This window comes from Coregonus clupeaformis, chromosome 10 (assembly GCF_020615455.1).
Source record: "Coregonus clupeaformis isolate EN_2021a chromosome 10, ASM2061545v1, whole genome shotgun sequence".
In the NCBI taxonomy this organism is placed as follows: Eukaryota; Metazoa; Chordata; class Actinopteri; order Salmoniformes; family Salmonidae; genus Coregonus; species Coregonus clupeaformis.
This window is the reverse complement of record NC_059201.1, coordinates 34,885,425-34,898,208: the sequence shown is the minus strand read 5'-3', so window position 1 is coordinate 34,898,208 and position 12,784 is coordinate 34,885,425. Positions and strand designations below refer to the sequence as shown.

Sequence of the window (12,784 nt, the reverse complement as noted above, 5' to 3'; positions counted from 1 at the left end):
TGGAACCATGTCCTGTGGTCTGATGAGACCAAGATAAACTTGTTTGGTTCAGATGGTGTCAAGCGTGTGTGGCGGCAACCAGGTGAGGAGTACAAAGACAAGTGTGTCTTGCCTACAGTCAAGCATGGTGGTGGGAGTGTCATGGTCTGGGGCTGCATGAGTGCTGCCGGCACTGGGGAGCTACAGTTCATTGAGGGAACCATGAATGCCAACATGTACTGTGACATACTGAAGCAGAGCATGATCCCCTCCCTTCGGAGACTGGGCCGCAGGGCAGTATTCCAACATGATAACTACCCCAAACACACCTCCAAGACGACCACTGCCTTGCTAAAGAAGCTGAGGGTAAAGGTGATGGACTGGCCAAGCATGTCTCCAGACCAAAACCCTACTGAGCATCTGTGGGGCATCCTCAAACGGAAGGTTGAGGAGTGCAAGGTCTCTAACATCCACCAGCTCCATGATGTTGTCATGGAGGAGTGGAAGAAGACTCCAGTGGCAACCTATGAAGCTCTGGTGAACTTCATGCCCAAGAGGGTTAAGGCAGTGCTGGAAAATGATGGTGGCCACACAAAATATTGACACTTTGGGCCCAATTTGGACATTTTCACTTAGGGGTGTACTCACTTTTGTTGCCAGCGGTTTAGACATTAATGGCTGTGTGTTGAGTTATTTTGAGGGGACAGCAAATTTACACTGTTATACAAGCTGTACACTCACTACTTTACATTGTAGCAAAGTGTCATTTCTTCAGTGTTGTCACATGAAAAGATATACTCAAATATTTACAAAAATGTGAGGGGTGTACTCACTTTTGTGAGATACTGTAGATTGAGAGGATTGTAGAGGTTCTATTTGTACTATAACAACACATTACTGTACTGTAGCTGTTAACCTACATTATGTTACAATTCAGTTGGCGCCTCTAACTGTGTTTAATCTATATCAACATGTAGGGCTCTGAGGAGTGGGTATTGATTGAGAAACAAGACACTTATCAACAGGACAATGACTGGAAGGCAGAGGAACAGAACAAGGCTTCCACCTCACCTCCCCCATTAGTCCCTAATTCCTCTTGGGAAAGAAAGAAAGAACTGGAAAAAGACATAGACGTAGCCAAGATGATTCATATTGAGGTTAGAGGGGAGGATGGGCAAGAAATGAGAACAGATATTGATAACTTTCCATCGCCCAAAGCCACAAGGGAATCCCAGGATGAATGTTCTGAACCGCGGCTGACTAGCAACAGCCGGTTTGTGGTGGAATTAGCTGAAACCACAGAATCTTCTGAAGATGATTCGCAGTGGAAAGTACCTCCAGCAGAACACTCTGGTGCAAGGAATGACATATTCCCAGTCCCAGTCTCAGTCCCAGACCCAGTCTTAACCCCAGTCCCATTCCGAGACTCTAAGAAGGATCATCAACCCAACAGACACAGAAAAAATAAGAGACCTAATAGTTTAAACCTGGGAATGTCAACAGAATTAATCTATGAGAAAGAGGGTGAAGTCTCAAATGGCGAAGAAGACAACGGGGGATCAGACTGGGAGGATAGTCCAACAGAGAAGACAAAGGCGGGACAAATAGATCACCCTGAAGACAGTGTTTCCAGAGAGGAGCCAGACGACCAGTGTTGGGTGACTAGTCCACTGATGAAAGATGAGGAGAGATCACCAGAGGCTAAATGGAAGGAGACAGTGGTGTTTGAGTATGAAGATAACAAGAAGGACCACAGTACATCAGTAGGAGAAGACAAGGCAACTCAGGGAAGTGCTGTGGATGATCCTGCAGGGTGTGATGGAAGGGACCAGGTTAAGAGCTTCATCACTGAGGTCCAGCAAGCAGGCAAAGGGCTAGGCTCTGTCAATGGTCCTGGGAAAACAGAATGTGATAGTTTAGCAGAACAGGTTAGAGAACCGGTTAAAGGGTTTCATCTCAGAGAGAGGTGCATGACTGACAATAGAGAACACATAGAAGAGGTCAAGCTGAGGGAGGTCAAGACACACGAGAGAAAAGCCAGTAACTCTGGGGGGGAGGAAGTGGAAGGTCTCATGTCAGAGGTCAGGGGTCAGAGGTCTTTAGAGAGACTATCAGGCAGCAGTCAGTCAGAAATCACCAGGATCGTTCCGCTCAAACCTGAAAGGTCAAAGAGCTTAGTATGCAAAGATGAGCAGGACAGAGGGAGTCAGGACACTGAGTCTGAGCTGAGTGGAGTTTTTAGAAGAGAGTACAGATGGTCAGGAGGTTCATCAGAGGGACCTTCAGACATCAACTGGAACAACGAGTCCACCTTCTATCAAACATCCACCCTGCCTACGTCATTCATCTCAACCAACGCTAGTCCAGCAAGACGGACCCATTCCCAGACCATTACACACAGAGACGCCCCACAGGAACAGGGCAGCTTCTGGGGTCTGGAAGGCTTGGCAAGAGTCGAGTCTAAAACTGAAGAGCTGGTTCAGCAACAGAGCAGCGCTGCCCGTGACGATCACTTTCAGACGTCATTCATCTCAACCAACGCTAGTCCAGCAAGACGGACGCACTCCCCGACTATGACACACAGAGACGCCCCACAGGAACAGGGCAGCTTCTGGGGTCTGGAAGGCTTGGTAAGAGTCGAGGCTAAAACTGAAGAGCTGGTTCAGCAACAGAGCAGCGCTGCCTGTGATGATCCCTTTCAGGCTGCTAGAGAAGCCATAGAGAGTCATCAGTTGCTCAGCTTTAAGGCCTCAGCTACAGCTCCAGCCTCAGCGCTCCCCAGGACAGCTCCTCCTGCCCCTCCAGTGAAAACACAGAAGGCCAGAGAGTCTGGACTCATACTCCGGAATATCAACCGCAATGTTAGCAGGGAGCCTGGCCTGGACGCAACCAAGAAGAGACATTCGGTAACTCTGCTTGGCATCTGCTTTTCAATCATTTGGAAACAAAAAGCATCGCATGAGCTTCAGACAGAGTCGCACACTCCCATTTTCTTATTTTCCTGTTTTCAGTGACTTGAATATACATACATGTAACTTATACGTGCCTGTATATGAAGAAGGGGGTGGAATTTTAGTTTTGACACACTTGTTTTGGCTTTGTCTCATTGGCTGATGCAGCCAACAATGCATTTTGTCTGCTATGAGTTTGGACCTTCTCCCTTTCGGCCTCTCCATTTAGACCCCCTCCTCCTCTCTGCCTCTCTGCCTCCCTCCACCCTTATTCTCACACTTCACAGCAAACTTGAAACACAACTGCTTGCAAATCTGTAGGAATCACTACAGGGCTGTGGTAGAGATTGTCAAAAAGACAAAAACAACTTTTCATGCTTTGGCTCATGGCTTCTATCCCCCCTCTCTTCACATTTGAACCTTGATTTTCCTTCCAACTAACCTTGTAGCAAGTCTCCTCTTTTGCAGAGGGTTGCAAGGAAACAAAGGTTCGTGCATATTGCCATGGCTCTGAGTTTTTTTGCACTTCTCTTCCATGCTGTTTCCAAGCTGACATGTGGAGGAAGGCATGGACTTCAGACATGGTTTCATACATGTTTTACAGTTCAATTGACTGTGACAGGAACTGTGTGAGGAAATGAGAGAAACGTGTCGTTATCACCCATAAAGGCACTATATGCTACAGATATGCTCATCAGTCAAATGCCGGCAATTAATCTCCTGACCTCATGGATACTTGTTATAGAAAGTCACGTATGATACCAACTCAGTAGTTTGCATAATGTCGTGTAGATGAGAAAATAGTTTGTGATTTCAAATGATCAACTTCATTAACATGACAATGAATGACATGAGCATTGAGCTAAATGTGGCTTACGGTACCTTATTGGGTGATGATAATTTATAAACCAAATTAAATTCTTTACAAGGATCACACGTTGGATGCTATAACGCTTTCTTGTAAAGCAAAGAACCCACCCAGACTGTGAAGAAAGAGGCAGGAAACAAGCTGTCTGGTAGCAATGCCCAAGCTGCTGTACCTACACAGACAGACTAGCTCTCAGTAAGATGTTGCCACATACATTTTACAGTTTGTGTCATTAGGAGCTTGCACGTATTTGGCAGTGGAATGAAAATAATTTAAAATTAGGCCTGGGACCTGACAGCTTAAATCATTTTCAGTCTTTCATCTGAGTCTAGGTCATGGACACATTGGCACGACCAGGCATGGAAAGAGGTGTGAAAAACAGCATGTGAGAGCACCAGCCATTCTATATACTGGGTGTGCAAGAACAGAATCTTTGGCCATTTGAACATTTGAGCCTCATAAAAAAATTCAGTCTGCATGGTTTGCAGCATTCTCTGATTCTGTCCTTGGCCAATGATTGGCTGTTGCAATGCTGCTATGGCTGTTCTAGACTACCATATCTTACAAGCTGTCCATAATTATACTTTTGTATGACACTCTAGTTTATACTAATTCAAACCAGGACAACTGGCTTTACCTGGTGGGTTCATCAGGGTTGGCCTCAATTATAATAGAAGGCAGTGAAATCAGGAAGTAAACTAAAATTACAATTCAATCATAAAAATAAAAATAAATGTCTCAATAAACTGAAAAGTAGAAGCTATTTATTTCAAAAGGTTTTACATGTCTGAATTTTGAATTCAAATCACTTCCTGAATTGACTGCCTTCAATTCGAATTGAGCCCAACCCTTGGGTTAATTTATCTTGTCCAAACTGGTAGTAAGCTTACTTGTTTTCTGTACTCATGAATAGATGGAACGGGGGGAACTTCCCTTCTATGTTAGAACCGTGCTGTTCTGTTGTTCTGATGCTCTGTTAGTAGAGACCAAGTCTCTCTACTGATGTCTACACTCTTAGAAATAAAGGCACTATATAGAACTTGAAAGGGTTCTTCGGCTGTCCCCATAGGATAACCCTTTGAAGAACCCTTTTTGGTTCCAAGCAGAACCCTTTTGGGTTCCATGTTGAACCCTTTCCACACAGGGTTTTACATGGACCCAAAGTGGTTCTACTTGGAACCAAAAAGGGTTCTCCTATGGGGACAGCACTTTTGGAACCCTTTTTTCTAAGAGCGTAGTAGTCTGTCTCTCCAGCTTGGACTAACCTCTGGCTGCTCGCCCTCTTCCTCTGCTCTCCTCTTTCTCTGCTCTCTCTCTTCCTCTGCTCTCTCTCTTCCTCTGCTCTCCTCTTTCTCTGCTCTCTCTCTTCCTCTGCTCTCTCTCTTCCTCTGCTCTCCTCTTCCTCTGCCCTCTCTCTTTCTCTGCTCTCCCTCTTTCTCTGCTCTCCCTCTTCCTCTGCTCTCTCTCTTCCTCTGCTCTCTCTCTTCTTCTGCTCTCTCTCTTCCTCTGCTCTCTCTCTTCCTCTGCTCTCCCTCTTCCTCTGCTCTCTCTTCCTCTGCTCTCCCTCTCCCTCTTCCTCTGCTCTCCCTCTTCCTCTGCTATCTCTTCCTCTGCTCTCTCTTCCTCTGCTCTCTCTCTTCCTCTGCTCTCTCTCTTTCTCTGCTCTCTCTCTCTTCCTCTGCTCTCCCTCTGCAGGAGCCGCTCTTCACTCCTGCCATCTATGAAGATACATTAGATGATGCTAAGGTCACTTTACATTATGAATTTAACCACATGCCTCCCCATGTTCCCATTTTTGCACTCTTTCTTGTGATAGATCAGTCCCTCACTCCCTCATCCATCCCAATCTCCCTCACCGTCATCAATGGGTAACTTTATGCATGCTGCCCATATGACAGAGGCTGAACCGTGACTATGCCACATGCGTTTTAACCTCATTCCTGTTTGTAAGGCTTCTCCATTCATCTTCTCTCTTCTCCATATAGGCCAATACTATGTGTAACAAATTGCATGCTTGGAGAAGATAAAGTCTTTATGATCATGTATGCATGTGTAACATGTACTGTATAATGGTCTTGAGCAAAGATCCTACATGAATACTTCTACACACCCCCAGGAGACATATTCCCTTCTAGAGGATAATTTAACCTCCTGTCATCATCATCATCATCATCATCACCCCTTTCATGGTCACTCCCTGCCCTGAGCAGCCGCCAGACTGGCCCTGTGTTGTGATGGCCATCTTTGTGTAATCCCCTCTCTCACCCAGAGGGAACCCTGGGAGAGGAGGCCTCTGCCGGGCTCCGCCTCAGAGGAGGACCACGAGCGTGACATGGTGGTCTGCATGAAAGAGACCCACCTGGGCATCGAGAGGAAGTGCTCCAGCATGACGGTCAGCTCCACGTCCAGCCTGGAGGCTGAGGTGGACTTCACCGTCATCATGGACCTCCACATGGGCGTGGAGGAGTTCTCCAAGAGCATGTCTAAGCTGGGGGAGCTGGGGGAGCGGCTGCCCGAAGTGGGCCGGGACGACTTTGAGGAGACCTCCAGGTTCTATTCAGCCCGTCTCATGGTCTCCCATGACATGTCCCCTGTAGAGGAGATGCCTCCTGTGCACCATGAGGAAGGTGTTCACCATGAGGTAGACACAGACATACTGTACCCCATCCCTTATCATTGCAACTCCCTGCTTCTAAAGGCCGGAACTGCCCTGCTAGGGACGCCTGCCCTTATAAATTAAATCACCCGTCACCTTTTCTGTTGGACCGTTTTCAGTTACCATTTGGGTAATTTTTTGTCAATGTTTTAACTTTTAGGTTTACATGTTATAAAATTATTGGTAATATATTTTTGCTTCATCTTTAGATTTTGTTTATTCATTTTCCTATGGTTTATCCATTTGCTTCTGCTGTTTTTTGTTTTACATTATTGTGCAGTGTGTACGTTTCCTTGTATTTTCTCTTCTATTGTAAATCATGCTTTCTTTACTAAATGTTTGGTCTGAAATAAGTTATATACAATCACCAATTGATACTGTAGTATGGGCATACTTGTATTGTTTTATTGTCATTTTGAAAAGTATTGTAATCTTTGAATAAGAAATGTATTGTAGTTGACCTAAGGATAAGCATGTTCAGTACCATGTCGAAGCCAGCATGTATTTGACAGAATATACCGTACTCAGACATCTGTTTTGACCATGTAAATTAGATTAAAATATGATGGATTTTCATGTGTCTCAAAAGACATTCAGCAACCCAAAATGCTTCCCATTATAGAAACCTATAAAAACGACACACTGTGGGGGTCAATTTCAGGCCATTTGTTGACAGTTTGTTTACTGTCAGGGAATATTGATGAAGTTAGAGAACAATAGTCTGTCTATGTTCCATCTATGTAGTCTCACTGTACCTGTCTGTCTCGCCCTGCTGCAGCCCACGGTAGCCAGGAAAGACCCCAGTGCTGTTAGCGCTGCCCAGATACTGAGGAAGGCCGACGTCAAGATGGAGACACACACCAATGGGTCAGAGGTCACCAGCACCGACTTCATGGACATGTCCGAGCAGGTACACTACATCAGTCTATGCCTATGGACTCACATCTGTCCCCCTGTGTTTGGTGGATGATTCAGCCTGGTACAGTAGTCTCATCTGTTTGTGCTCCAGCCAAGTCCTCTGCCAACAAACATGACAGAGGAGTTGGCTAAAGCACAAACAGATCTACTTCCAGTGCTAGTGCATACTAATGAGGGTGCATACTAGTGAGGGTGCATACTAATGATCAAATTACAAATGTAGAAGTGGGGCCTAAATAGTCTGAACAAAACATGTCTGAAATGATCTTGAGCAGGAAATGGAAACATTTGGTGAATAAGACAATAGTAGGACCATTATAGAGTCGTTTTGACCCCATCAACCTGCCATTTAGTTTAATATTTTTGTACACAGAGGAAATGGAATGAGTCATTTAAAAAAGAGGAGTAGCCTATACCCATTTATGTATGCAGTCTATGTAGGGCAGGCTCCAGAACGAATCCGTTGGACAGGCATTTGATTTCCATAGGGGGGCACGTTTCAATAAATTGTATTTGTGGAGTGCCTTTGTTATAACTATGAAACAGAAAGCATTGATGTTGGAACCCAGTATAAGCTTCTTTTTATAACGACAAAATAAAAATAAATACCCCAACCACCAAGACAGCAAGATGCATGGTCAAATGACTAAAACATCAGTAGCCTAAACATCATTACAAGCGCCAAGTCTGCTTGATAATAGTGAAAATCATCACAAAAGCAACAATGGCATTATGAATATAAGTGTTGATATGGCAGCAGTCAAAATGTCAATTATCAGTTGGTACATGTCCATGTCACATAGCCTAAACAACGAAAGCTGTTGAGTGCATTCCTGATTTTATTTATTGCTTGAGATGTAGGGCCTGCTCCCTTAGTGATTACATTTTATGCTGATAATAGCCTGTAGAATTCTCACCGGCTTGTTTTATTCTAAATGGTGGAGTCCTCTCTCCTCTCCCACCGTTTCATTTGGTGGCGGCGCCGGGACCTGCTACATGCGCACAGTGCACTTAGGCCTCGCAGGTGTAAATTCAGATTGAGGCTCAGAATCAGAAGAATACTCATCAGAGATGTCATCATGATTCATTTCTTCCCCACCATCGGAGTCATTTTCATTCAGATTTTGTAGCAACGCTAACGAGTGAATCCATTCGTCTTGGTCTTCTTGCCATTGTAAATTACGCAAGCTCTCAATGTGTACTCCAAGTAGGCCAGAGTAGACTGATAGAGTACAAACCATTTTGAGATTATAATTAGAATAGATCAATACAATATAATGACCGCCATGTTCTTCATTCACAATAAGTGATTACATAATTATGCATCGTTGCTTCCCCTAGCTCATCAACTCATCCATGCTCCCCCATCATACTTTAGCCTACTTCAGTTGTTTCATCTGTTATTATATGTGTGAAATTAGTTTCGGTATAGTTTAGGTTAACTTTCGAGGCAATTATCGGGGTGATTTGGGCACAGCATCTTCAACTATCGCGAGAAGGAGGGGAGCAGGTCCTACTGTCGAGAGGGGCAACGGGGAAAACCATATAAAAAATGACATGCCCACCTACAGTGAGGGAATTTAGGATTTGATCCCCTGCTGATTTTGTACGTTTGCCCACTGACAAAGACATGATCCGTCTATAATTTTAATGGTAGGTTTATCTGAACAGTGAGAGACAGAATAACAACAACAACAAAAAATCCAGCAAAACGCATGTCAAAAATGTTATAAATTGATTTGCATTTTAATGAGGGAAATAAGTATTTGACCCCTCTGCAAAACATGACTTAGTACTTGGTGGCAAAACCCTTGTTGGCAATCACAGAGGTCAGACGTTTCTTGTAGTTGGCCACCAGGTTTACACACATCTCAGGAGGGATTTTGTCCCACTCCTCTTTGCAGATCTTCTCCAAGTCATTAAGGTTTTGAGGCTGACGTTTGGCAACTCAAACCTTCAGCTCCCTCCACAGATTTTCTATGGGATTAAGGTCTGGAGACTGGCTAGGCCACTCCAGGACCTTAATGTGCTTCTTATTGAGCCACTCCTTTGTTGCCTTGGCCGTGTGTTTTGGGTCATTGTCATGCTGAAATACCCATCCACGACCCATTTTCAATGCCCTGGCTGAGGGAAGGAGGTTCTCACCCAAGATTTGACGGTACATGGCCCCGTCCATCGTCCCTTTGATGTGGTGAAGTTGTCCTGTCCCCTTAGCAGAAAAACACCCCCAAAGCATAATGTTTCCACCTCCATGTTTGACGGTGGGGATGGTGTTCTTGGGGTCATAGGCAGCATTCCTCCTCCTCCAAACACGGCGAGTTGAGTTGATGCCAAAGAGCTCAATTTTGGTCTCATCTGACTACAACACTTTCACCCAGTTCTCCTCTGAATCATTCAGATGTTCATTGGCAAACTTCAGACGGGCCTGTATATGTGCTTTCTTGAGCAGGGGGACCTTGCGGGCGCTGCAGATTTTCAGTCCTTCACGGCATAGTGTGTTACCTATTGTTTTCTTGGTGACTATGGTCCCAGCTGCCTTGAGATCATTGACAAGATCCTCCCGTGTAGTTCTGGGCTGATTCCTCACCGTTCTCATGATCATTGCAACTCCACGAGGTGAGATCTTGCATGGAGCCCCAGGCCGAGGGAGATTGACAGTTATTTTGTGTTTCTTCCATTTGCGAATAATCGCACCAATTGTTGTCACCTTCTCACCAAGCTGCTTGGCGATGGTCTTGTAGCCCATTCCAGCCTTGTGTAGGTCTACAATCTTGTCCCTGACAACCTTGGAGAGCTCTTTGGTCTTGGCCATGGTGGAGAGTTTGGAATCTGATTGATTGATTGCTTCTGTGGACAGGTGTCTTTTATACAGGTAACAAGCTGAGATTAGGAGCACTCCCTTTAAGAGTGTGCTCCTAATCTCAGCCAGCTCGTTACCTGTATAAAAGACACCTGGGAGCCAGAAATCTTTCTGATTGAGATGGTGTCAAATACTTATTTCCCTCATTAAAATGCAAATCAATTTATAACATTTTTGACATGCGTTTTTCTGGATTTTTTTGTTGTTATTTTGTCTCTCACTGTTCAAATAAACCTACCATTAAAATTATAGACTGATCATTTCTTTGTCAGTGGGCAAACGTACAAAATCAGCAGGGGATCAAATACTTTTTTCCCACACTGTAAAACTGTCTATAACACCAGTTCTATTTTTGATACTAAGATTCTAACAACAACAGTGTGTATTATAGACTTATTTAGGAAAAGTCAAGGACATTACTTCCAAAATGGCAGAGTAATAAATTGTTTTAATTGAGCAGTCCAAATGACTGCTTTAGTGGTTCTGTTGTGGGTTTTATAGTAACAACATGTAATTTAATTATACAAATGTATTAGCCTGCCTTTTAATGTGGCATGAACACTGTTGAGCTGAATCTCAGGAGTGAGTCAAAGAACTACACTTCCCAGAGTGGACCAGCAGCAGCAAACCGGCTGCTTGTCACCTGATCAGTCATTTTCACTGATTTGGAGCACCTGTGAAGGCATGGAGGGGCTCAATCATTCAGAAGAACAAACTTCAGAGAGAAGACTCCAAGTTCACTCACAGGTTCAGTCCAAAGACGCCAATGGTAAATGGTTAATTCACTTAAGTTATTTAGAATGTTTATTTAAATGTTTAAACTAATTTAAGTTCATTAAAATGGTAACTTTTTATTCTGTCTTTAAAGGTTTACAACCTAATTTACTGGCTAATTTACTGGCTAATTTACTGGCTAATTTACTGGACAGACCAATCAACTGAAAGCAAACTAAAAATAAAAAAGATTGAGTCAGAAATTTGAGTTGTCCCTGTGTCCTTTGGATGGTGAACAAGAGGAGGACTTGACAGTTGTAAACCACGCGGAGCGCTGGCCCCTGAGGATAAACGGCTTCAGATCCAGAAATAAGCTGTTGACGCAGAGGAAGTCAAGATGGCGGAAGATGTCCTGGGGAAGTCGGTCCAGCAGCTCAAAAGGAGAGGACCACTGCAAAAGCAGCTTCACCAGAAAAGCCAACTTCATTTCAAGAGGAGCAAGCAGCATGCTTCAAGTGGAGTTAAAGGAGGAATTCGCTAAGCTTTCAGATTGTTTCAGAAAGATGCTCGATGCCAACGATGACTTCAGGATTGGACTGGAGGCTGACATGACTGAGGATAAGGAACCAGGTCTTAATGAACAGCAAGAGGCTGACATTGATAGATCTGTAAATGAAGGTGAAACAAAGTTGGCGGAGATAAGATACATTGTTCAAACAAACCTGTGGTCGAGGTATGGAAGGAGTGAACTTCTTGTGGCAATCCTGGAAGCAGAAAAAGCCAATGATAAAGCGGCTGATGTACCTGTGGAAAGTGCCAATTTGGAGTGCTATGAAGTGCACCTCGCTCTCTTGGACAAGAGAATAAAAGAGGCCATCTCAGCAATGTCAACATGGGAGCGATGGATCCCTGTAGAATTAAAGGACGAATTAGATGGAAGAGTCAAGGACGTAAGAGCATTCTACTACAGGCTTGAGTTAAGGAGACCTGAATTTGCCACTGCACGGACGATCAATGAGCAAGGCACAGGAGGGAAACTACTACCCCAACCGGCAACATCCACACCAATAGTGAGAATCAAGCCAATCTCTCTATCTATCTTCAATGGAAGCAAGAGAGAATATCACAGATGGAGGAAAGACTGGGAAAGGCTGCAAAAGCAGGTAGAGCCATCCGGATCAACTGAAGTTAAGAAAATTCAACTCCTGGAGAGTGTGGATGACAAAATCTCAAAAGACCTCAGACTTTCAACCTACACCACTGCCGATGACATGTTCAGAGTCCTGGAGAACAGGTATGGCAACAAGTCAACCATCATAGTGGAAATCCTGGAAGAGCTGGAGAAGATGCCACATGTGAAAGGGAACCAACCAAGAAAGGTCATTGATCTCATACAGTCAGTGGAGAAGGCTCTAGCAGATCTCACAGAGTTAGGAAACTCTGGAGCCATAAATAACCCACTGGTAATTAGATCCATTGAAAGCAAGTTGCCTGACTTCATTAAAAGAGACTGGGTGATGTTTATGGTTGAACCCAGAAACAATGTCACATCAGACAACCACTTTGTCATGCTCTTGAAGTTCCTGAAAAGTCAAGAAGAAATACTAGAGAGACTCGAACAGCTCAGAACTGTGGAGAAGGTGGAAAAATCAGATCGTTTGGACAAGAAGTATGACAGAAAGATTGCCTCAACAAAAACCACAAAGAAAGAAGAGCTTGATGAGGTATGTGGTGTATGTGGTGATAGTGGGCACAACAACAAAATCTTCTTCTGTAGAAAGTTCAAAAGACTTAAGCTACCTGAAAAGAAAACTGTATTGAGAAAGCTGGGAGCATGC

The 12,784-nt window shown here is 44.2% G+C and overlaps 1 protein-coding gene across 6 annotated transcripts in view; it reads left to right on the top strand.

Moving 5' to 3' along the window:
- The window catches only part of LOC121574821 (band 4.1-like protein 1), a 174,480-nt gene that overhangs the window by 147,877 nt on the left and 13,819 nt on the right, over positions 1 to 12,784 (top strand). For 5 of the 6 annotated variants that reach the window (XM_045222971.1, XM_045222972.1, XM_041887423.2 and 2 more), the window contains 4 exons: positions 957 to 2,885; positions 5,494 to 5,544; positions 6,068 to 6,439; positions 7,233 to 7,364. In XM_045222971.1, coding sequence (XP_045078906.1) covers positions 957 to 2,885; positions 5,494 to 5,544; positions 6,068 to 6,439; positions 7,233 to 7,364 — 2,484 coding nt within the window. The remainder of the gene's footprint in view (positions 1 to 956; positions 2,886 to 5,493; positions 5,545 to 6,067; positions 6,440 to 7,232; positions 7,365 to 12,784) is intronic. The other variant, XM_045222974.1, reaches the window with a different exon arrangement.